Source organism: Callorhinchus milii, unplaced genomic scaffold (genome assembly GCF_018977255.1).
Source record: "Callorhinchus milii isolate IMCB2004 unplaced genomic scaffold, IMCB_Cmil_1.0 Scaffold4, whole genome shotgun sequence".
Classification (NCBI taxonomy): domain Eukaryota; kingdom Metazoa; phylum Chordata; class Chondrichthyes; order Chimaeriformes; family Callorhinchidae; genus Callorhinchus; species Callorhinchus milii.
In genome coordinates, this window is record NW_024704745.1 from 17,554,849 (window position 1) to 17,579,338 (window position 24,490).

Sequence of the window (24,490 nt, forward strand, 5' to 3'; positions counted from 1 at the left end):
TTTCCAGTTGTATCCTTGCCGTTGCCTTCCAGGTGTCACAGCACAGTTAAAGTGTTAGATTCCCCCCAAACAGGTTTTAGCTTGGCTATTGAAAGGCACAATTGATATCTTCAGCAGCGAAAGCCCGGATTGACATTGGTAGCCTTCCATTAACAAGCTGTACTATGTAACGAAAGGCAGCACAATACAATTTAATTTGTTTTAGTGCCTTTCATGGTGGGGGTCATTTCAAAGCGCTTCACAATCCTGCGTGTGTTGTGTTTTGCAAATTTAATTGTACATTTTGGACGCATTAAAATATTGGCAAGTGGGGGACAGGTAAAAAAGGTTAGAATCCAACCTTTTATATCTGAGACTTGGGTTTGAATCAAATCTAAGTTTTGAATCAAATCTAAGTCAAATCTAAGTTGATGGGATATCTCCATTGTTGGCTGAAATAACTTTGAGGAGAGTTAAATCAGTTCCTCGTGGTCATGGGCTAAAAGCAGAAATTCAGCACTAATTTGGCAATCTCAGTTTTAAAAAAAAACTGGATGATAGATAGGGTACTGACTGATGCAATACGGGGTGTTCTTCTGAGGATGCACTGAAGCATATTATTGAGGCAGAGTAAGAAAGTTTTATTTGACCTCTATGCCACATCTGAGTGCTTTGATGCTAACACTAGGTCCTGTGACATTGTAAAGAATTCCATTCCCAGCACTATCATCTCTCACATTGCTAAGCACATTGTTCATTAAAGATAACAATCATTAGAAATCTAAATGGCTATAAATTAGATACAGTATCTGATGTTATTATATGTACAACGACAGGTTTAAGAATGTAGACTTTGTCCAAAATATCATTGAATTAGAATTTGTGGTTTCTGAACAGTAGGTTACATTTTGTCATTCACCATTTGTTATGGACTGGATGTCATGCATGTTCTTATCTATCTGTATTCTATTCTCTGTTATAAGTCCAATAAAAGCAAGTCAGGCCTCCTTGTAAACATGGTTAAATTAGATGTTTAATTCGCTCTTTCACTGTTGATGAAATCCTATAGAATGACACAAACGTACAATGAAAGATTGCTGAATTTGTGACAGTGGTAGATGAAATTGAAAGCAAGACTACTGTAGTAATCAATTTTAAGTGTGTAGAATTCCACTGAACATTTTAATCCTATTATAGTAATGCTTTAAATACTATTATGTTTGAAAGATGTGATAATACATCTGTGTAAGGCAGTAATAACTGAAATGAATGTATCATCATGATCTGATGAGAAAACAAGGCATTTGTACACAAGGTGATAACAAATATTTTCTGGCATGATTACAATTAGTAAAGAGAGAAAAATTAGAGACTAGAGAAATGATACTGTCTGAAATGTTTTGCTTTCCAGAATCTTTGTTTGTGTTTAATGATTAATTCTGTTAGTACATGGCTTGGATACTCCTGGGTATATTTACAACGTTGATTATAACGTGCACCGTTATGGTTCCTTGCATTTAACGATATTAATCTTAATATCCCTCCAAACTACAATACTCATTTCACTAAATGATGATGAGCAAATTCAGGCTCCTAAAACGTCAGTATCATATACCCTTTATATACGTAAGGTAGCTAAAAGGGGAAAGTAATACTCAGAGAGCGAGTTTCTTATTTAATCTTTTGTTCCATCATTTCTAGCCACAGAACCAAGTCCTTGGGCTGGTTACCTCCACCGTCGAACTGGAACTGTTCTCAGGGGCTCCCCTATGGATGGGAGATGGCGGCAAATAAAGATGCCAGAGACTACTACATCAAGTAGGTTTGAAAATTAGTGTTTTTTTAAAAAAAAATGCATGCCTTACAAGAAAACAACAATGCTCCCATTCACATTTACATAGGTTACAATGATAATGTTCAGAGACAGTGAGCAAGTAATATGTTAATCTACTGGACCTTGTTTTGTAATATTTGGATAACACTGCAAACAGCAAAGAAAAATCACTTTCTCTAAATCTGAACCAAAATTTATTTCTAGAGGGGTAGAAATAAAAATCAGGGAAGTTATGGTAAACTTCTATAGAACCTCGGTTAGACCACACTTGGAATACTGTGTGCAGTTCTGGTCCTCACATTATAGAAGAATGTAGAGGCACTGGAGAGGGTGCAAAGGTGATTCACAAGGATGATCCCAGAACTCAGAGGTTGTATCTATCAGGAAAGGCTGAACATACTTGGACTCTTTTCTCTTGAAAAGAGGAGGGTAAGGGGTGACCTGATAGAGGTCTTTAAAATGATGAAAGGTTTTGACAGGGTAGATATAGGGAAGATGTTTCCACTTGTGGGGGAGACCAAAACCAGGGGCCATCAATATAAAATAGTCACAAATAGATCAAATAGGGAAGAGAGTTCACAGAGAGAGTAGTGGGAATGTGGAACATGCTACCACAAGGAGTTATTGAGGAAAATAGCATAGATGTATTTAAGGGGAAGCTAGATAGGTACATGAGGGAGAAAGGAATATAAGGTTATGCTTGAAGGCTTAGTTGAGGAAGGGTAGGAGGAGCTCATGTGGAGCATAAACACCGGCATAGACCAGTTGGGCCAAATGGCCTGTTTCTGTGATGTATATTCTAATGTATTCTAATGTAATGTATTAAAGTCCTTACACAAGCATTTAATAGTCATAATAGACTGATCTATTGATATATCTCAATATAGCGATCAAAAGGACTTCACTCACTTTAGTTTAAATCAAATGCATTACACCGTCCAATGGGCTATTTTCAAGTTTACTTACAAAGTGATTGTGATCTGTGACATGTTCTGCACCTGAGTGAAGGTACAATATTGAAAAAAATAAATGTTGCTTTTTTATTATGTCTCTGGAAACTTGAAATGCAGGACCAAACTGCCTTCCCAGTCTCCGATTCTTTGTATTAACTCTAGACTTTTGGAGACTACATGTAGCAACTTGTGTGACACACTTCCATAAATCTTTTGGGATCAATAAAAAGGGCACAAATACAGTACATTGTGGGCCAAATGGCCTCCTCATATGCTAAAAAAATCTTATGTTTCTTCGCTGTTGAAAGAAAATTATCCAATATTTGGTTTGCAAATGATGTCAGATTTTTGTGCTTGTGCAAAAGTCATTAAGAACATATTTTTGTAATTTTTGCCACACTAAATGGAAATAGTGGAGACTGAGAGCTATGGCTGAATATCAAACAACTTTCTTTTTGGCCTTTCTTGTGATTGCGCTGCAATTATCTGGGTAGAAGTGATTACAAAGGTATATTTCCAATAATGTTTCACATAGAATATGATGATGTTTGTGCATGGATGGAATGTGACCGGGTCAGATTGTTCTAACTTGTCCAGAGATTTTCATTATGAAATGGAAGCTCCTGTACGCAGAAGCAATGGAAGATCACAAGATTATTTGGGATGAAGAAGGCCCTTCAGAACCTGCCATCACCCACTGAGTACCCAGACTCCAAATAGGGAGCTGGAAATAACAATTATTTTACATTATGAGTTGCCTCCAGAGGCAAGTTTGTCTCAGGCAGCAAATTCTGAATGTTCATTAATGTATTAAAGTTTTCCTCCCACCACAGCCCCATGTCAAGGTGCAATCTAAGTGCTGAAAATCCAGAGCTTCGATGAATCCATTAGAATTGTTGAAGCTTGCTTTAAGGAATGCTGGAAGAGAATCTGTTTTACTTTTAAATCTGCTGTTCTGTCAAGGAGAATGCCGTATTGCCAGTCAGTCTAGTGGAAAAAAACATAAGCAATGTCTGGGGAGAAGGGTAAGTCTTTTGCTTCCCACTGCACAATGCCAGAGTCTCTCTTTACCAATATTACTGAACACTGGTCTCCTGCTGAATTCTCAGTATTACCAGGTTATTGGCTTCCGCACTGATTTTCACCACCATAGTTTCACAGCTCAGACACAGATGCTGAAAAAGGAAACACCTTTGAAGATTGTTTTTGAAAGAAAAGGTAATGCATAAAGTTAAGCTTGTGCTGCATCAATTTATGAGCCTATGAGCCTCCCTGCACTTTTCTCCTCTCTCCCTCCATTTAGTCTTGTCAAGCCATGTACCACTTGAAAAGGAGTTGCAAATATTGAACTCATCCAGTCATGTTGGTGCGAAGTTCCTGTGAGCTGAGTGTACGTATTAATGCAATGCTTAGACAAGCTCAGGCTCTTCAGTCTTCAGAGAAAACTAAGGAGATCTTATAAAAGTATATAAGATTTTAAATGGGATTAAGACAGCAAACCCAAACAATACTTTCGGAAGCACAAAAACAGGAGAATAAGAGGGCATAGGTTTTGAGTTGTAAAGAGCAATTTCAGGATCGTTACTACAATGTTTTTCTTTACTCAGAGGGTAATTAACGATTGGAACACATTGCCAGGAAAGGGTTATTGAGCCCAGGTCACTGGACTCTTTTAAAATGTAGCTTGATGATGTGATGGGTGGATGGTAGGGTGGGTGTTCTGGAGAATTTAGATCAGATGCACTGAAGGGGCTTCTTCATCCCATACTATCTTGTGATCTTAAGATATACAGCATATGGTTCCTGTCAGAATTCCAGATTTCTGAATCCTTTAGTAATCTCACTACATTTGTTGTGTTTGTACCCCACAATTTATCTGTGCTTGCACCCACCACCTTGTAGCTGATAACAGTTACTTAGCAGAGAGAGAGATTCCAGCAGCAGCATACTCCCTATGGCACCATGTTGTGTGCTAGTTCTTCAATAATCATTTGTTTTTTTTCAGTTCTGTAAATCCAACCCTGGATTTTACAGACACAGTGAAGCTTCATTCATGCGTGCACAATGTTACTCAGACTATTGCTCCCTGTTGACTTACAGTCAGCACTCAATCACACATATTGTAATTCAACTTTCTTAAAATATGACAAGTGCCATTAACTCAGCAATTAAAATTATCAGAGGATCTTTGACTTTGATTTTCTTTAAGCAATAAATTCCACCTGAATGCTTATTTCTGCTAGCAGAGAAGATGGTTTCACTGTATGAATTATTTTCCTTATTTTTGAATTGAAAACATTTTCAGACCCATGTGATCCTTGCTTACTTTGAATGAGCACAAATAGGAAACACTAAACCTTGATCAGCCATCATTAATTGCACTACAAAATGAATAATTTCAGCTTCAAACTTGTTTTGCACAAATGCATTTTTGGCCCAATTAGACATCTTAGTTTAATTGTAGGTCAAATTAGTCATGGCTCTTGGCTTCTATTATTTCTAGGCACTAAACTGCAGTGAGTCACAGTAGAAACAGCATGAAACCATTTGCATTTCACAAAACTCTTCTGTAAGCACACAACAAATCGTGCTATAGAAAGCTCTTCCTGAATATTCCACTTATTTCTTGATAACAGCGTCTATAAAGAACAAACTAGCGAATCCGAGGGAAATTCCCATGAGTAGGTGACATGCATACTTGGAAATCTTGTCTGGTTCAATACTGTTAAGCACAGTATTGGGTTTATAATGATAATAATAATGCTTGTATTTGATATAGCACCTTATCACGTCATTGAGACATCTCAAAGAGCTTCACAGAAAATTTTGTAAAGTGAGTTGACTGTGTATTTTGTGGGCAAAAATGTATTTGTCGAATATATTTGTGTATTTGTTTATGTATGGGTCAGCCACCCAGCTGAGCAAAAATCGAAGTTCCCTGTCTCTGAAAAGATCAATTTCAAGATCCTCACCCATGCCCACAAATCCCTTGACGCCTAGCACATCCCCATCTTTCTGACCTGCTGTTGCCTCACTCCACTCCCCGCCACCTTCGCTCAATTGATACAGACCTGTTGTGTGTACTTCAATCTCTCCACCCCATTATCAGTGGCCGTGCTTTCAGTCATCACACCTGTAACTTCTGGAACACCCTGCCTCAATCCCGCCACCTCTCCCCCTTTTTAATTTATCTTTAAAAGCCACCTTAAGGCTTATCTCTTCGCTTCTGGTTAGCAGCCCCTTCTTCCTTGCTCAGCGTCCAACCCCGACACTATACTACACTCTCTGAGACATCATCCTGCATGAAGGGCGCTATATCAAACTGCATGTTATTGTAACATTGGAGTTTGATTGCATCACCATAGATGGATGAGCTTTCAGTCATTATGCCTCTGAGGTCCAGGACTCATGTGAAGCTATGATAATGATAATAAGAATAATACTTGCATTTGATATAGCGCCTTATCACATCTTCGAGACACCTCAAAGCACTTCACAGAATATACTGGCAACCAATTGCGCACAGCAGTGTCCCACAAACAGACCTGGATAAATGTGACTGATCTATTATTATTATGTTTGAATAATATGATGGCAGTTTCTGTGGTTGGAAGCAGCTGCCTTCTCTGCACTTACATTGAGTGGATCGGACAAGCAGTTAAGTAACATCAACACAGTATGATCAGGTCAAGTTAGTACCATAAAATTGGACAATTTTTCACAAGACGCAAATGTGGACATGTTAATTTGTCAGAAGCACAAGCTGCTGAATGCTACTCAGCAAATTCCACACAAGGTTTAACATGGGGCTGTACGTCAGTGACTTACATTGTTGGGAACTGTAAGGAGCAATAATCGAAAAGCTACAATGTAATTTTCAATTATTAAGCAGCCTAGCAGCTGCCCATGATCAATTTGAAAAGATCACTTTAAATTATTTAGTCAAAACACAATATCCTTTTGCAGATGTACAGAGACATATGGTGCTACCTTGTGGACAAATGTAATTTCTAATGATTAACATTTTTATTAACAATGGGAATGCTATTTCTGCTCATTCAGGCAAAACCTTCTAGGATGCATACTGTGGCTGGTCATTTGCATTTCTGAGCTTTCCAATCATTTTGGCTCACACACAAAATAGTCACCATTTTGTGATAAAACAAGGTAATACTAAATATCCTGTTTTACAACTATAGAGCACAAGACAAATAGTCCTCAGCATGTATTGCATGAAATAGAAGCAAGAATGCCTCTTTCCTGGGATCCAGAACTTTGCAAACACATAATAATATTATAATAATCATCCTTGCATTTGATATAGCGCTGCTATCGGTCTTCAAGATATCTCAAAGCACTTCACAGAATACATTGTAAAGTGAATTGATTGTATTTTGTAGGCGAAACACAGCAGCCAATTGCAGCAGTGTCCCACAGACAGTCATGGATTGAGTGATCAAATTATTTTTATTTATTTTGAAGGAATTATTATCCCGGAAAAGCAATCCGCTGATCGATTAACAACCGGATTCCTATTTACTGCTACAACAATGACAACAACAAAATTACACTTGTATAGCGCCTTTCATGTCAGGAGGATGTCCCAAGGCGCTGGATAGACAGAGTTACAGACCCGAGCTGGGAGTCGGGGTGGGTAAACAGAGGAGTGTTTTGCCCTGACTGGAATCGAACCCAGGTCCTTTCACTTGTGAGACATGTGAGCTGCTGACCTTTTGGATAAGGTGTAAAACTGGAGTCCCAGCTGCCTGATCTTCCAGTGGGTATTATAGATCACTGTTCTAAAAGGGGAGGCGAGTTGTGTTGATGTCTTGGCCAACAGTTCTCCAGATAATTTATCATATTTATCATATTCCATATTTCCAGGCAGAGGGCGAAACCTTGGGCAAGTTTCCTTACTCCACACAGAGCCTAATAATAATCCCTCCAAAACCAAAAACAATAATAAATTGGTCATTTTCAATCTACGACTGTTTGTGGGACATTGCTGTGCGCAATTGGCTGCCGCGTTCGCCCACAAATATACAGTCAATTCACTTTACAGTCTATTCTGTGAAGCGCTTTGGGACGTCCTCCCAACGTGAAAAGCGCTATATCAAATGCAAGGATTATTATTATTATTATTATTATATTGCACAATTTTGGTAGACACAGCAAAAAAGGTTAATGTACAACACACAGGAAGTGATCCTGAGTATCCCACACAACAACGATTTTGTCCCTCCTGCAGGACTGAATACCATTCCAATCACAGCGAGTTACAGTAAGGACCCATTTGCAGTGGAGAGGAAATGTGAGGGTTTGAGACCAGCCAGATGGGTCACGGTAATCTTTCCTGTGTGATGTATAATCGTTTGTTATGTATTCCTATTCAAGGAACACAGACAGTAGAGGGAGCCATTTCCTATGAGAAGTTAGGAGCAGGCAGGCATGATCCTGCATGGGAATAGAAAGTAACCAGTTTATTATAGCTGGAATCTAAGTGATGTTGTTTCCAAGAACAGAGTAATGTGAATAGTGATTTATACTACAAATGTATCAGCTGGGGGTCCAAGGAGACAATGGGGTCACTTAAGCGGCGCATATAATCCTTATCATATCATCAACAACTTACACTTATATAGCACCCAGAGTAGTGTCTCAGAGTGCCTGGATACATATAATGATAATATAATGACAATGTAGCCAAATCATTGACTGTCCAGCACCTTGGGCCGTTTTCCCGAAGTGAAAGGTACTATATAAATGTAATTTCGCATTGTGCCATCCTGGCTCAGAAGGTAGCAATCTCGCCTCTGAGTCAGAAGTTTATGGTTTCAAGCGGGGACATGGAACAAATAAAATCTAAGCTGAGAATAATAATAATTATCCTTGCATTTTGATATAGCACTTTTCACTTCTTCGAGACGTAAAAAAGCGCTTCACAGAATATACTGTAAAGTGTATGGACCGTATATTTGTGGGAAAAACGCAGCAGCCAATTGCGCACAGCAGTGTCCAGGTGGTGTGGGGAGGGGTGGTTGTATTGTTGGAGATGCTTTCCTTCAGATAAGCCATTAAATCAAGGTCCCATCTGCATCTTCGGGTGGATGTTGAAGATCCCATGGACTTATTTGACAGGAGAAGGGAGTTTCTCCCTTCAACATCATGGGTCATTGCTGGTCCAAATTTTTGCTGCTTTGTTTCCCACAAAACACATGCACAATCCCTCCATTTTACAGCAAATCCTGTGAAACGTTCACACCTTCTGACATGAAAGGCGTTATATCAAATGTAAGGATTATTACTATTCCTGCCTGGTATCTTTGAGTCACATAACAACCAAGTAGACAAAATGGCAGTCCCGCCAGTTCCGGACTTTTCTGCGGTGCTGGGAGACCTGGCTGGGTGGCCCGTCCAGATGTGACTGATATGATGCTTTTAATTTTTAGTCGAGAATGTACTGCAGGAGTCAAAAAGAAGATTATCAGACAGTAATTCCCTCAGCAACCACTTCCCTTCTCTGCCCCAAATTTAATGGAATTCAACAGTATTAATAACATACTCATTACAGTCAGTCTGACAGATTTTCATCAATCAGAACAGATGCAGTAGACTTTAATGAGAGGTAAGGTTATATCACATAAAAGTATTCCTATTATAATCAGCGCTTTTTACTTTGTTATTTTGGGCCAGTGTCAAACTAGGGCTATGTGTGCAGCAATCAGCATTTTGTTTATACTACAGCAGAATTTTTGTACACTGACTGCACTTTGAAATGTCAGCAGTCTGGTCTGTTTGTATTGTTCAGCTCTTTATTTATCTGAACTTTTCATCCAGGGTCAGCAGTGATTCAGAATTTGCTTTGCACTTGGTGAGTTCATTAAATATTTCCACAAGTGACTAGCAACTGTCCTCCTGAGTGGAAGGTAGCTGGGCTACCTTCAAGAGGATGTGCTTGGCAGCAACATTTCATAATTCAGTCAATCTTCTCTCGCGGTCTTGGTAATTCTGGTTCGGACTGGTTTCACATGGGGTCAGGCAGGTCCATAGTGCTCCAGGGCATTTCTGATGACAGACCACCCATCCTTGCTCATCAGCAGGTCTTCGAGAGCCAGACAAGTCAATAAGAGTAGGGATTCTTCCCACTCAGCCTCTGTTAACCCTGCAAGCCAAACAATGACAAATTGCATTTATATAGCCCCTTCCTTTCATCTTGGAGCCTTAATGGATAGGGTGGTCCTAGCTATACAAGCAATAGAAAGCTTGCCATGCAGTGTTCTCAATGGTAAGCTATATGCGTCTAGCATGGTTAATCGCCAGTAAATATCCTGATGCTCACTTTGGAGTCCTGAAGCCTTGGCTCTTACCGAATTGCGCCTAAGTTTCTCTGAAATGAAGTAAGCAGTGAGTATCCATCCAAAAAGTGAGTGCATTCCATTCCAGACACAAGGAAATTATTATGTGTAGGTGACATATAGATAACTCTCAGTCTGATTCAAAGCTCTGGAGCATGGTGATGCATTTCTGCATGTGTTAGACATCCTGCTCACCAAAAAAACCCACAAACTTTTTTATTTTTCACTAATTTCTGTCTTATGTCCTTGGTCCTATTTTCTCAGCTTGCTGTGAAGTAACAGGTTGACATTATCCTTGTTGTTTAATCTTTCACACTCATCAGTGAGATTCTTCCTCACCGGCTTTCTTTCCAGGATTGTTCCTCCTGCAGAGCTCAGACCCATATCCTCAAATCAGCCATGTTACTATTTCCTGTATCTTTTCCGAAGCAAGTACAGAAATCCCATTATGCATCTGCATCCTAGCATCACTGAGCACGTGACTGGTAATGTTACTGCACATGAGCACAAAATGCTAGCTGGCTTCCCATGCTTGAAAATATGGCCAACATCCTGGTCAACAGGTCACTTTCTGTGCTGCACATGTACAGTGTTCATGAAGTGTTATTGGCAGTGACTTAACAACCTAACAACCTCAAAATCCGCCATTTTTATTCTAAGTCTGATCGTACCATTTTACCATTTCACCTTAAAGCCTTAGTTGATCACAAATCTACTGGCACCGTTTTGTTCTGTATAACTTTACATTCTATTTGTATTTCTATTTGTGTGCTGCCTAGAATTACTGTGCGGGGAATTGACAGGGCTAATAATGTTTTGGCAGCACAATACACAGTCCAAAAGAGAATTAAAGCCAGCTAGGATTGTACCCGAAGGTGAGAACGCATGACTAACTTTGAATTGTATGTTTATTCCCAGGCAAGAACATTCACTCTGTGCTGCACCTTCCCTGTGTGGTTGCTGATGAGCTTGTTAAACTCAGCAACCAAGCCTTGGGTCCCTCACATACCAGGCTGTGATTGACTGTGATACTCTTGCTGGCAGTTTCTATGATAGATTCGTACCTCCCTCAGAGAACAACTGCAAATAAAAACGCAAACTGACATCAACTTTTTAATGTTTAGGTACTGGGAAAAAAATTTACTCTGTAGGTGTGTTTACACATGGTTTATACAGAACAGATCCCGTGAATAAAACCTGCAGTTGGGAGCAGAAACTTGATCCGCTGTAGATTTTAGTTTCTTGTTCACATGAGTGATGAATTACAATACAATACAAAATTACGTTTGTATAGTGTCTTGCACATCGGGAGGACGTCCCAAGGTGCTGGACAGTCAGGGATTTGGACCTGAGCTAGGGGTCAGGAGGGTGGAGGGTAATCCTTGCATTTGATATAGCGCTTTTCACGTCTTTGAGATGTCTCAAAGCGCTTCACAGAATAGACTGTAAAGTGAATTGACTGTATATTTGTGGGCAAAACGCGGCAGCCAATTGCGCACAGCAGTGTCCCACAACCAGTCGTGAATTGAAGTGACCAATGTATTGTTTTTTTCTTGAGGGATTATTATTAGGTGTGTGAAGTAAGGAAATTTGTCAAGGTTTCACCCTGCTGGGAATCGAACCCACGTCTCTCGCTTGCGAGGCGAGTGCTCTAACCACTGAGCTACAGGACTCCACATAGGAGGGTAAGAGGGTAGCCGCAGACTTGGTCAAAGAGGAGGGTTTTGAGATACGTCTTGAAGGAGGCAAGGGAGGAAGCGAGGTTAAGGGAATGTGGGATGGAGTTCCAAAGGGCAGTGGCAGAAAGGCTGAAGGCCCGACCGTCGATGGTGCAGGAATGTGAGATACAGTGTGACTTGCAAACATAATTACATAGGCTTTAACACAATGATTATTTCAATGCCTATTTGGAGTTTAAGAGGCAATATACTTGAAATCCAACACCTTCTGTACCTTGTGGTATTCACACCGTACACCAGTAAGCAAATACAGGCTTTTTGAAGCACAAGCGATTGTCAATCATTTTCTGCGTCTCAATCATCTTCAGCGATTAATCCTATGAAGTGCACATTGTATTTTAAAAGATCCACTTCAAAAAAGAGTTTGATTAGAAATGAAAATGTGAAGTGTTGGCATCGAATATGAGGTTAATGTATCTCTACAGGAACAGAGGCAAAGAAGTAATTACCAATTATATTTGTCTAGGTAATTTGTAATTGCCAATATTTGCTAAATATAAATAATTGGGTGAATTTTGTATTTCAAAATTGAATTGTTTAAAATTAACTGAATAATAATAATCATAATTCTTGCATTTGCTATTGTGCCTTATCACATCATTGAAATGCTTCAAAACACTTCATAGGATATATCTTAAAGTGGATTGACTGTATTTGTGGATGAAATGTGGCAGCAATGCCCCATAAACAGTTGTGGAATAAGTGATCTTTTTAACCTTTAAATGAAAATTAATCAATTAACCTTATTGATTTTAATTGAAAGGAAAATATATGAAGAGAGCTTTAATCCACTTCATAATTTATCAAAATGTTATTACCAGAGAATATTTGGGTTCTTGGAGAGGTATAAATAATAAATTCAGGCTCCTAATTGTAAATGTAACACCCCAAGTTATCCAACTGACTTGTTAAGAAATAATAGCAATTTTCACTCCAGTAAAGAATAATCGCCTGATCTCATTTAATAACCACCTTGTGTTTTTTATATTCTAAATCGGTCATTTGCTTTTCCTATAACTATTTTTTCAGAAAGTGTCATTACGAACTCCACTGAATTACCTCATAATTTCAAAAAGTTGTTTCGGTCATGTTTTCCAGAAAGCATGGATTGAGCTACCTTTGCTTTCATACAATCTATCTCAATCTGAGAACCAGAAACACTCCTCCTTGTCTTCCAAGTCTCTATGAGGCTCCAACATACATACTGTATTTGACTCACAAAATTTTACATTCCACATCATAAAAATGTGAAATGAGTGCAAAAAAAACTATAAATATATGTTAAAACAAATACATTTAGCTTAATTTTGCAGATATTATTAAAGACTAAAGTAGCAATAGGAACATAGGAACACCACTAGCCCACTTTATAAACTCAGATAGCTGAATGTAGAAGGAGGTTGTCCACAGTGTGAGGCTGAAAAAGCTTCAGATTTATGATTGTTGTCTTGTCCTCTCCCAGAATGTTGTCCATGATCACTGAGAAGATTAAAGTAGTAGAGTGAACACAAGGATAGCACCTTTTTACAATATACATGAATGACTTGGACATATGTTGGAAATTACAGTCCAAGATTTCTGATGATATCAAATTAGGAATAGTGACATTCTGTGAGAATGGTTATATAAAATCATGGGTTGGGTGGTTGTTTTGAAAAAGAAGGGAGTTTCTCCCAGTGTCGTGGCCAATAATCCCCCAGATATTGCTGTGAGCAAATTGGCTGCTGTGTTCTCCTACAACTGCAGAAAAATGCACAAAATTGCTTTGAGAAGTTTCAACGATGTGATAAGGCTCTATATCAAATTGAAGGATTATTATTACAAAACTTCAGGAAGACATTGGGAGTCTATAGGAACAGTTGGAGAAGTGACTTTGATGCTGATACATGTGAAGTGGTGCATTCCTGGAAAACAAATAGGGAGTGAAATATAAAACTCTTAGAGTAAAGGAGAAGAAGCATTTGTGCATACAAATGCATAAATCGGTGAAAAGATAGCAGGTATAAAAGGATCAACAAGGAAAATAGGATTGTGTGATTTCTGAATAAGGGTACGTACTATAAAAGGAGAAAAGTTGCATTGGAATTCTGCAGGACATTGGTTAGGATACAGTTGCAGTATTGTGTTCAGTTTTGAGTGTCTGAGTCCCAGGAAGGATATCGGAGATAAAGGTTCAAGTGCAGATTCACTAGGACAGTACTGGGTATAAGAAAACAGGACCCAAATCCCTCATACTTGAGGCTTGTAAGTCCATTTTGTCCTAAAATGTAACATTGTGTAGAATTGTGGGCAACTATTCTGAAATTCAGTATGAATGTGGAAGTCTGTTTCCCGCAGTTAAAAAGAAATGGATTCCAAATTAAGGTTGACTTGTAGTATTTTGTACAATTCTATGTGATTTCAAGTTTTAAGCTAAAATATCTCTGCAGGCTCAGATTAGGTGGAATTTTGGGCTGAAAATACATAAGAGAAACCAGCTAAAAAGGAGCATTTCCATTTTTCCATAGGTGATTAGTAGTGAATTAGTAGTGGTGTATACAATTCTGATGGGTAAATAGGAAAAATCTATATCTTTATTTCAAAAATCAGTGACAAGGGAACATAGCCTCAGAAACATTAGCATAAGAATAAAGGAAAGGCTCGATACAATTTCATAGCTCATATGGTGAGTGCGTAGAATTCATTACCAAAGTGGCTATTAAAGCTGGATCGATGGAATTGTTTAAAAGGAAACTGGATAAGCACCCTGGAAGCTATGATAACTTTCACTTATATCGAGTCTTTCATGTAAAAATGAATGCGTTGAAACGTTTTACAAAGGATAATTGATTGAAAATGAAGTGAAGGTTGTTATACAGCCAAATATGGCAGCTAATCTGCAAACAATGAGATGAGAAGCCAATTAATTTGAATTTGGGCTAAATTTGAATTAAGAGGGCATATAAACCAGGCAAACTAGGAGCAAATCTCTGTATCTCTAGTAATAATGGCTCCTTTCAGTCCACCTCTGAACCACAAGGCAGTCGGAACTTGAAATTAATAACACAGTGAAAGAATAGGATGATTATCTGCAACTAATAAAATCTGGAAATAAACAATACAGTTGTGTATAAAATAGAATGTTATGCAGGCAAACGCAGCAGCTAATCTGTGTCAGCAACACCCCATAAACAATGAGTAAAATAATAAACTGAGGAAGCATAAAATAAAAGGAATATCATTAAGTGACGTAATAAGGAGTTGGAAACTAATAAGAAAAGTGAAAACGCAATATAGTAGCAGTAATAATAATAATAATAATAATAATCCTTGCATTTGATATAGCGCTTTTCACGTCGGGAAGACGTCCCAAAGCGCTTCACAGAATATACTGTAAAGTGAATTGACTGTATATTTGTGGGCGAACGCGGCAGCCAATTGCGCACAGCAATGTCCCACAAACAGTCGTAGATTGAAAAAGACCAATTTATTATTGTTTTGGGTTTTTGGAGGGATTATTATTAGGCGTGTGGAGTAAGGAAACTTGCCCAAGGTTTCGCCCTGCCTGGAAATGAACCCAGGTGTCTTGCTTGCAAAGCAAGTGCTCTAACCACTGAGCTACAGGACTCCGACAGTAGTGACAATGTCGTGATGGGCCAAATGATCTTTGTCTTTAATATAAATTTGAGTCTCTTTTTCATCTATTTTCAACCACAGAGCATCTGCCAATTGAATGAATATCCCTTAATCTTTAGAGTTTCCAATCGCAGAGCTCTACTGGCCACCCATGACAATTATTGATTATTATTATTCGCCCACAATAATACTGACACCTCACCATAAGTGCTTGCAGATGTCTCTACAAAGTGATAAGCACGATAGCAAGCGCAAGGGTTCATATTATTATTGTATGATGCGAGCAATTTCTTCAGATGACTAACCTCCCTTGAAACAATGGAGAGAAGCAATGGTACATATTAACATTTAGAAGCTTTTGTACATTATTACATTTTAGAAAAAAAGGACTTTTGAGACCATGATTTGCAATTCATGATGGTTAATATTTTTCGTAGCAAAATGCATTTGATTAAATTTCTCAATATCAAATGACATCTGTTGCTCATCTTCCCCTTTGTTAAGTTGTTATAGATCTGCTTAAGATATATCCCTCACCACTACATTCTTTATAAAAAAAAGGCACGTTTATCTGGTAAGGCCATTGAACTGTTTAACATTAAAAACTCATTTTGAGTACAGTTCCTTTCAATAGAAAAGCATGTATAATAGTTTTAATCAAGATGACTTTCGGTGAACAATTCAGTCAATAACAGACATCACAGGATAATGGGTTATATTCTATTCGGCTAGAGATTGGAACAGAACCAAAATAAATACAGGTTGTAACTGAAGTTAAAGTCATCCCAAGAGATGTTCAGAAAAGAATTCCCTTTGGATCATTTCCAGAATACCAACTCTGTATACCATCCCTTTAAATTTAAAATATTTCTTAAAGGAATCCAGCGTCCTGATTTCAATCGACCTTCCTGTTGTAGGTGTTGATGTCCCAATGTGTAAACGAATATTGTACTTCCGTCTGTCTGAACAACTCCTCATAACTCTTTATACCTTTCACAAACCTAGGTCTCAGCTTGACTCATTCGGCTGCACTTTCGCCTTTGAGTCAGAAGGTTAAGGGATCAAGGCCCCGAATTGGGACTTTGAGTCAGAAGGTCTGAGACGCTATCCTGGGTGGAGGGAGTTATATAAGTGCAAGTTGTTGTTGTTTGAACTCACATAGTCTAGGCTACCACTCCAATACAATACTGCAGTGCTGCATTGTTGGAGGCGCCGTCTTTCAGACGAAACTTGATACTGAGGTTCCCAATTGCCAAGTGGATGTTACAAATCCCTCTTGGAAACGATCAGCCCTTGGGCACTTCAAAAAGTGTTTTCCAGTGTCCTGGCAGATAAACCCAAAATAAGTTTGGTGATTCACTTAATGGCTATTTGTGGGATAGTGTTGTGAGCCAATTAGCTGCTGCATTTATTTGCCTGCAAAACAGACAGTCACTCCACTTTAAAATATAACCTGTGAATCACTTTGAGACGTCCCCCTGATGTGAAGGGCGTTGTATCAAATGAAAGAAACTAAATATTATTGGTCTTGTTGTCCTAGAATATCTGAAAGTGTGTTCTGGATTTATTCTCCCATCCCATTTACAATTATAATAATAATCCTTGCATTTGATATAGTGACTTTTTACATTGTCAAGGCATTTCAAAGTGCTTCAGAGTATATACTATAAAGTGGAAGGACAGCAATGTCCCACAAACTGGGGGCCAGCACACCAGGAGAAATTCCCTCGTCTTTTCAAATAATGGCACCGGATCTTTAAACCAAACAGCCAGATGGGATCTTTAACCTGAACAAGCAGATGGACCTCAGTTTAACATCTCATCCAATGGACGGCACCTCCAGCAATGCAGCGCAACCATAGCACTGCATTGCATTCTCAGCTTAGACCAGAGCGGTCCAACATTTTGGCTGCTGTGGCTGCATTCCCTATTTGAGAAAGGTCTGCGGGCTGCATCCAGCGTAGGCCATCTGGCGGCCCACAGGCTGCATCCAGCCCAAGACCATTTCCAATGTTCCAATCCCCTCCCTCCCTCCCTGGTGAATGTACTCCCAGGGCAGCGGCAGGAGCCAAAGGTTGGGAAGACGCAGTACCCAGAGCCATTACTGCAGTCTCTCAGGAAGGCAAGCGCATCTATTACCAACCATGTCCTTAGCAACCAACCACCAAGAGAGCCAGGGGGAGGGTGGTGGGGAGAGAGAGTATCCTCTCCCCCCCTTCTCTCCCCCTCCCTCTCTCCCATCTCTCTCTCCCCTCTCTGTCCCACTCTCTCTCCCTCCTCTGTTTCCCCTCTTTCTCCCCTTCCCTCTCCCCCTCTCCCCCTTCCCCTCCCTCACTCCACCTCCTGCCTTCCTGACGGATTACAGTAAAGGCCCTGCGCGCTGGGTCCTCCCGGCCGCTGACTTCTGCCACTGCCCTGGGAGGACGTTCTCCAGGGAGGGAGTGGAAGTTGGTAGAAATGGTTGTGGGCCTCATAAAATAAGCCGCCAGGTTGCTAGGGGTCCACGAGCTGCCTGTTGGACCACCCTAGCTTAGACTACGTTATTCCAAGTCCCGACGTGGAGCTTGAACACACAACCTTCTAACTCAAAGGCGAGAGTGCTACCACTGCACCAGCCTGTCTTATACTTGTAGAAGTAAAGGAAACAACCTGCTTCTCTCTATCTATATTTCAAAGAAATATGGACTTTTTCCAGCTATCCTGACTTATGTTCCCTTCTTTACAAATTTCCCCCAATTTCAAATGAATTGGCTAATGATCGCATTCTTTTTTATAAGTTTTTCCTGGTAGAGATTAGCTCCCATGTCTGCTTATATAAAAATGTTCATTCATTTCTGCTCAATTTTATTTTGTGAAGTGCTTTGAGACATTTTGTTTTGCATGAAAGGCGCTATGTAAATGGAAGTTGATGTTGTCAAATCTGCTCTGAGACATCTGCTTTCAAGACTAAAGAGCCGTGGCTTATTCAGTCATCCCTCAGAGTTCATTGCTTTAACACTGAGGATTATCTCTGCATTCTGTTATAATATAATAAAATAATAGTAATCCTTGCATTTGTTATCGTGCATTGTCATGTCAAAACATCTGAAAGCACTTACAGTGCTTTTTTGTAAAGTGTAGTGAACGTTCATTTGTTCATTTATAGGTGAGTGTAGCAGCCAATTTGCAAACAGCAATGTTTCATAAACTAGGGGATAAATCTATTGTTTTTTATTGTTGGTCAGAACATCAGAAGAAACATCTTTCTCTTTTCAAGCAGTGCCATAGGATCTTTAATGTCCAGCTGAACAGGCAGGTGGAACCTTAGTTTAATATCTCATCCAAAGTTTAGCATTTCCGACAATGCACCACCCCATGAGCAAGACGCATCAACCTAGACTACAAGCAAAAAGTCCCATCAAAGGACTTGAACCCACAACTCTCTGATTCAGAGAGTGCTACTAACTTATCCCCCACTCTGTTTTGTCTGCTGCATAGAGCCCTTTGCATATGCCATCAGGAGGGACGAAAGCATCGGAGGTGTCACCATCCCAGGCAGCCATGGCACACAAGCCAAGGCCTCCTTGTATATGGATGATGCCACCGTCCTGCTAGGCATTTACGACCGGTTTGAACAAGCCTCGGGAGCAAAGGTCAACTGCCAGAAAAGCGAGGTGATGTATTTTGGAGACTGGAAAGAACGCAGTCTCATATCTTTTGCGGTGAAGCCAGACTACATCAAAGTCCTTGGCGTCTGGTTCAGGGCTGCTGGGACTTGCCAAAAAAGCTGGGAGGAGCATCTCAGTATAGGAAGAAACTGGTGATGTATCGCCAGCGCTCGCTGTTCATCACCGAGAAAAATCTGGTGATAAAGTGTGAGGCCCTCTCGGTGTTACTGTACATGGCCCAGATCTGGCCTTTGACCAGGAACAACGTCACTGCAGTCACCAGAAAGGTCTTCCGATTCATCTGGGGGTCCAAGGTGGATCGTGTCCGCAGAAACACGATGCACAAAACCCCTGAAAAGTGAAGGAAAGGGGCCCTTAACGTAGCCCTGATCCTCATGGCCACCTGTGTGTTCAGCTGCCTGAGGCTGTGCCTGGAGCCCGGCTACACAAGCAGCAAATGCAGGTACGTGCTGGGTTTCTACCTGTACCCGATACTAAGAAGGGTGGGTCGGGCAGAACTGCCTCAAAACGTTCCACACAGTTGGAGCGTCCCCCGTATCACCTATTCTATGTTGAGAAATTCCTGAAGAACACCATCCCAGGCCCCCACGCAATCACCGAGTGTTCCACGCGGCAGGTAGTCAAAACAGTTTGAAAGGGGGAGACATTGGGAGGTACCCTACGGCGACAGCCAGCTACGTCTGGCAAAACACCTCGTCACTGGCCCTGACCAACAACCGTCAGGAACATGGCCCGGCTGGCAATAAAAGGGGCTCCTCCACCTCAGGGCTTTCGTGCATAGTCAAGGTCCGGGCCAGCCAGCACGTTGCCCTCAGGCCGGCTGCAGAGGCCAGGAGACCGTGGACCAATCCTTCCTGGAGTGTTGTTTCGCAAAGGCGGTCTGGAGAAAGATGTAACGGATTCTCTCGCTGTCCGTCCCTGGGGAGCTGGTGTCATGGCAACTTGGTGCTGAATGGCCTGTTCCCGAGCACTCACAGCGAAACCTACATCAGGTGCGTCTGGGGGATTATAAACTTGGTAAAGGAGGTACTTTGGCACTCCCGAAACCAGGGGTTCTTCTGGCAAAACGAGGGGACGGTGAGGGCCTGTCTTAGGCTCGTGCACGCTAGGATCAGGGACTATATACTGAGGGACAAGCTGAAGTTCGGCTCAACCGTGGCAAAGGCCAGATGGGGCCTGACCCCGGCAGGAGCCGCTCTGGCACAACCCGCTCAGGGCGCACCCAAAACTGACTGAAGTAACGGTACAGAAAGTCGCTCGAGATGTAACCAAAGAGCGTCCTGAAAATGTATGTACGGTAAACATGTGCACGTACGGTGCACATCGGGGCGGCTTCCAAAAGCGGCAAGCGAGCCTTATCAGGGTGTGCGCGGGCGCACACATGGATGTGGCGTACACAAGGGTGACTCCCGACTGTGCTAAAGGGAGCGTCCCAAAAAATATTTGCACGACCTATGCATGGTGAAGGAATGTACCGTAAACAACGGAATGTTTTTTGTACCAGGAGAAAATCGAAAAGTTGTAACAAATGATGTTGTTTGTTTTGGATTTCTGTTGCACCAAATATATTTATAAATAAATGTATATTTTCAAACAAAAAAGCTACTAACTTTCATTTGATCTGAATACAACTCCACAATATAAACCTGGCATCGCATCTTGGCTTGTCAATGTTTTCCTACAGAGATGTTCATGAATTGGTATGAGAAGCATCAGGCAATATCTTAGTGTTTATCTAATTCTCAATCGTCTTCGGTTGCTGAATTTTGAACTTTGTTTTTTTGGGGGCGAGATAAAGAACTCAGGGCACTTGTTGAGGAGGCATGGTTTGATTTTTGGATGAAAAGAACTCGGCTCAAGTGGCAGGAGAGTGCGTTTGAATACATTTCGCTGAGGCTGCAAGTCACTGACTTATGAAAAAAGTGACAGAAAGAAAAGGGAGGAAAGAAGGAATATTTTTGCCGCACCGCATCACCTTGAAACTTTTTTCAATTCTTTCTTTTAGGAAATAATATCTTGGGCTGCAGTATATAATTTGGGACATGACATGTGCATGCGACTGAAAGGATGGTGGCAGGCAAACTGGATGGACCTGGGTCTTCTTTCGTCTATAGCAATTCTTATGTTCTCAAAGCATTTGACATGTAATTACTGAAAACAATTTATCGGAATAGCTGTACTATTTAAATGGATTAATTTAACAGTAAGCATGAGGTAAATGAAGGCAGAAGATGCCACTGCACATCAGACATATATGGAACCTCTCCAGTGACAACCTCCCATCCGTTCTTTCTGTCGCTTTTTTCACACAAGTCAGTGACTTGCAGCTTCAGCAAAGATGTATTCAAACTCACTCACCTGCCACTTTAGCCTAGTTCTTTTCACCAAAAGTCAAACTATGCTACCTGAATAAATCTGCAATACGATCCCAGGATTATAGCAAGTCTGAGCTGGAGGCCCAGTTATTGAAGATAGAGGCAGAAATGTGAAGACTGGAGATATATTTATGTTTTATGTAATAGTATAATAGCTGGTGCATAGGAATCAAATGACCTGTGATATGCAGTATAGCACGATGCAATTCTTGAGATTTACATTCACTGACTGAAGCATGTTTCAGTGAAATGCATTAGCAGTAAATATGGTGTATGGGTTGGACGTATAGGACAACAAAACTCAATACACTGAGTACAATAGCTTTGATGCAAAGCATTTATAATAAGAGCTTTACAATGCTGATCACTGTCCAGAGACCCATGCTGGAAAATACCCCTGTGTTGCAATGCCAAAATCAAACTTGGCTGTGATGTTCCCCCTACGAGTCAAGTGGCTTGTCAACACTGACAGTCCAGGCTCACACTTGAATAATGTCAACTTCACAGTGAGACAGTGTAGAGGGACCAGCAATCAGCACATTGTGCTCTGAAGAAAGGAAAGGGCGGTTAACAAAAAACTTCAGGAGAAGAGAAAAAATTGACAAGCGAGAAAAGCAAATTTAAGTCACGTGCTTCAGGCTCAGTCAGTAGAACGAGTTGTCAGTTTGACTGATGCTCTTTCCTGAATGAAATGGAAGTGTATGGATTGATTTCCCTCTGCAGAAATGGCAAATCCACTCGTTGGTGGAATGTAAAAATAGGTTCATTAAAACCACTGTTTAGGAGCCATCCAGACCAGGCAGATTCCATCAGCATTCTGTGGGAAATTCTGTAGATTTAAATAACAGGCTTCAGGAATAAATCTGACACAATTATGGGTATGGGAAGAACATTATCAATATGATGATATCACCCTGTATATCGAGGACTGGTATACACTTCCCTCAATGTTGCAGAAAGTGGGAGGTGGGCAGAATTCTGAGATTTGTCAATAGGCATTTGGATGACTTTTTGAGGTCCCTTTTAGGTTCAACGGTGAAAAATCTTCAATGCACAGAATGAGTCCTCAACTGCATGAGTAGACTGATATATATACAAACATTTCTTTCCACCGAGTCAAGCAGATTTATTTCATGACAAGCTTAACAACCTGATGAAAACGCTGGTTATGAATCGAATGTCTGACCTAGACTGGGCTCCGTGGCACTGTTCAGTACCAGCCTTGATGTGGGATGAGTTACATCATTGGCATTTTCCTGCTGTTATTTCTCTTTTTTCACCATCTTGGCTTCGCTATTGAAGTGGGCTAGAGTGTGTGAAATACGTTCCGATTTTATTTTCCGAATCTGTTATGTGGTAGATGACATTACCGTACTTGCTCATCATTTGCATAAAATATTTCCCAGTGACTTGATTTACGTAGATACTCACCTCCCTGTTCTTGTTGAAGGATCCTTGTAAAGCTACATTACACTTGTGCAGAGTGTTTGTTGCCATGACTCCGCAGCTCCAAATGTAACAAGCTTTTTCTTTGCCCTTTACAGAATATGTTTGTGATGCCACTGTTGGCTAGTTACCATGGCATCAGTTATGCTATCACCTTAATTCAGAACCTGAGCTCACAGACTCGACTAGTACTGCTGTAGTTCTGGGAAGAGTGATGCACTGTCTGAGGTGCCATCCTTTAGACACATTGTTAAAATTGAGATCCCATCTGTCTTTTTGCGTCAACAGACTTACAAATTAAATAGCCGTTCATTTTATAGCTGTTTGTGGGACATCAATGGCGCAAATGACTGCTGCATTTGCCTACAAAAATTACAATTAACAGTAATAATTCTGAACATGGTAAAGATAGTCCACTGAATCCCTCCAATCCATTCAAGCTCTTTATCTTAACTTAAGTTGTCTTAATTTGATGATTTTCTCGACAAATTCCAAGGGAGCACTTGATAGCTATTTGATAAAGCAACAGATTGAGGGGGATGCGATTTATGGTAATGTAATAGCCAATGCAGACCTAGAGATGTGTTAGATTGTTGGAGGTGCCGTCTTTCAGATTAGACATTAAACTGAGTTCCCATCTACTTGTCAGGTGGACGTTAACGATCCCTTGGCACTATTTGAAAAGAGAAGGGAGTTTCTCATAGTGTCCAGACCAACACGCTCCCAAGTAAAACTGATTATTCACTTCATAGCTATTTGTGGGACATTGCTGTGTGCCAATTAGCTGCCGTGTACACCTACAAAATGCATAGTCACTGCACTTTATAGTAAAGTCCTATGAAGCACTTTGAAACGGCCTCCTTCCCATTGCAGCATCAGATCATTTCTAAATGAGTCCAGTATGTTGGTTCCTGCCACACTTACTCGTAATCCAGCTTTTATAGCTGTTGATTTCCCTCTTTGGAAATAAACACTTTTGGTGTCTATTCTGAAATTGCCCTATGTTCCTTTTATTCAATATCAATGTGCACACATTTTCCATTGCATTACTGTGATCAGAAGTGGTTCTAACATTTATCCTGTTCCTCTCAGTACTCATCAGGTGTTGCAGCAATAGGTGGTGAAGGAGTGCTAGGTTTAAGCTGCTGAATTAAAGCATCTTGTGAGAACCTGCACAAAGGGCAGATGTGGTCGGAAGGTATCTGCAGCTACGTGCACATTCTCTGAAATTTAAATTCAAGAAATACAGAATTCAGTCGTGCTCAAGGTAATCGAAGAATCCTTGAAACATTGCAGTTCTATTTCATTTTACGGTGGTTATAGCGTATCATCAAACCTAGAAAAACGCAAGTTAAGTAGATTGATATTTTTTATAACAATCACACAAAGACACATCAGTGGACCTGAAGCTCATGTTTTCTTGGGCAACTAAGTGCCTCATTCAAATTTATTTCCGTTGAAAACCTCTTATTCATATTATAAATAGATGTATTCAAAGGCACCCTACTGCATGGACAATTTATGCT

The 24,490-nt window shown here is 40.4% G+C and overlaps 1 protein-coding gene across 1 annotated transcript in view; it reads left to right on the forward strand.

Annotated features, from left to right (window-relative positions):
• frmpd4 (FERM and PDZ domain containing 4) overlaps positions 1-24,490 on the forward strand; it is a 185,788-nt gene that overhangs the window by 74,812 nt on the left and 86,486 nt on the right. Inside the window, exon 2 of the mRNA XM_042334492.1 lies at positions 1,681-1,797. Within this exon, the coding sequence (XP_042190426.1) occupies positions 1,760-1,797 (38 nt within the window). The 5' untranslated portion in view covers positions 1,681-1,759. The remainder of the gene's footprint in view (positions 1-1,680; positions 1,798-24,490) is intronic.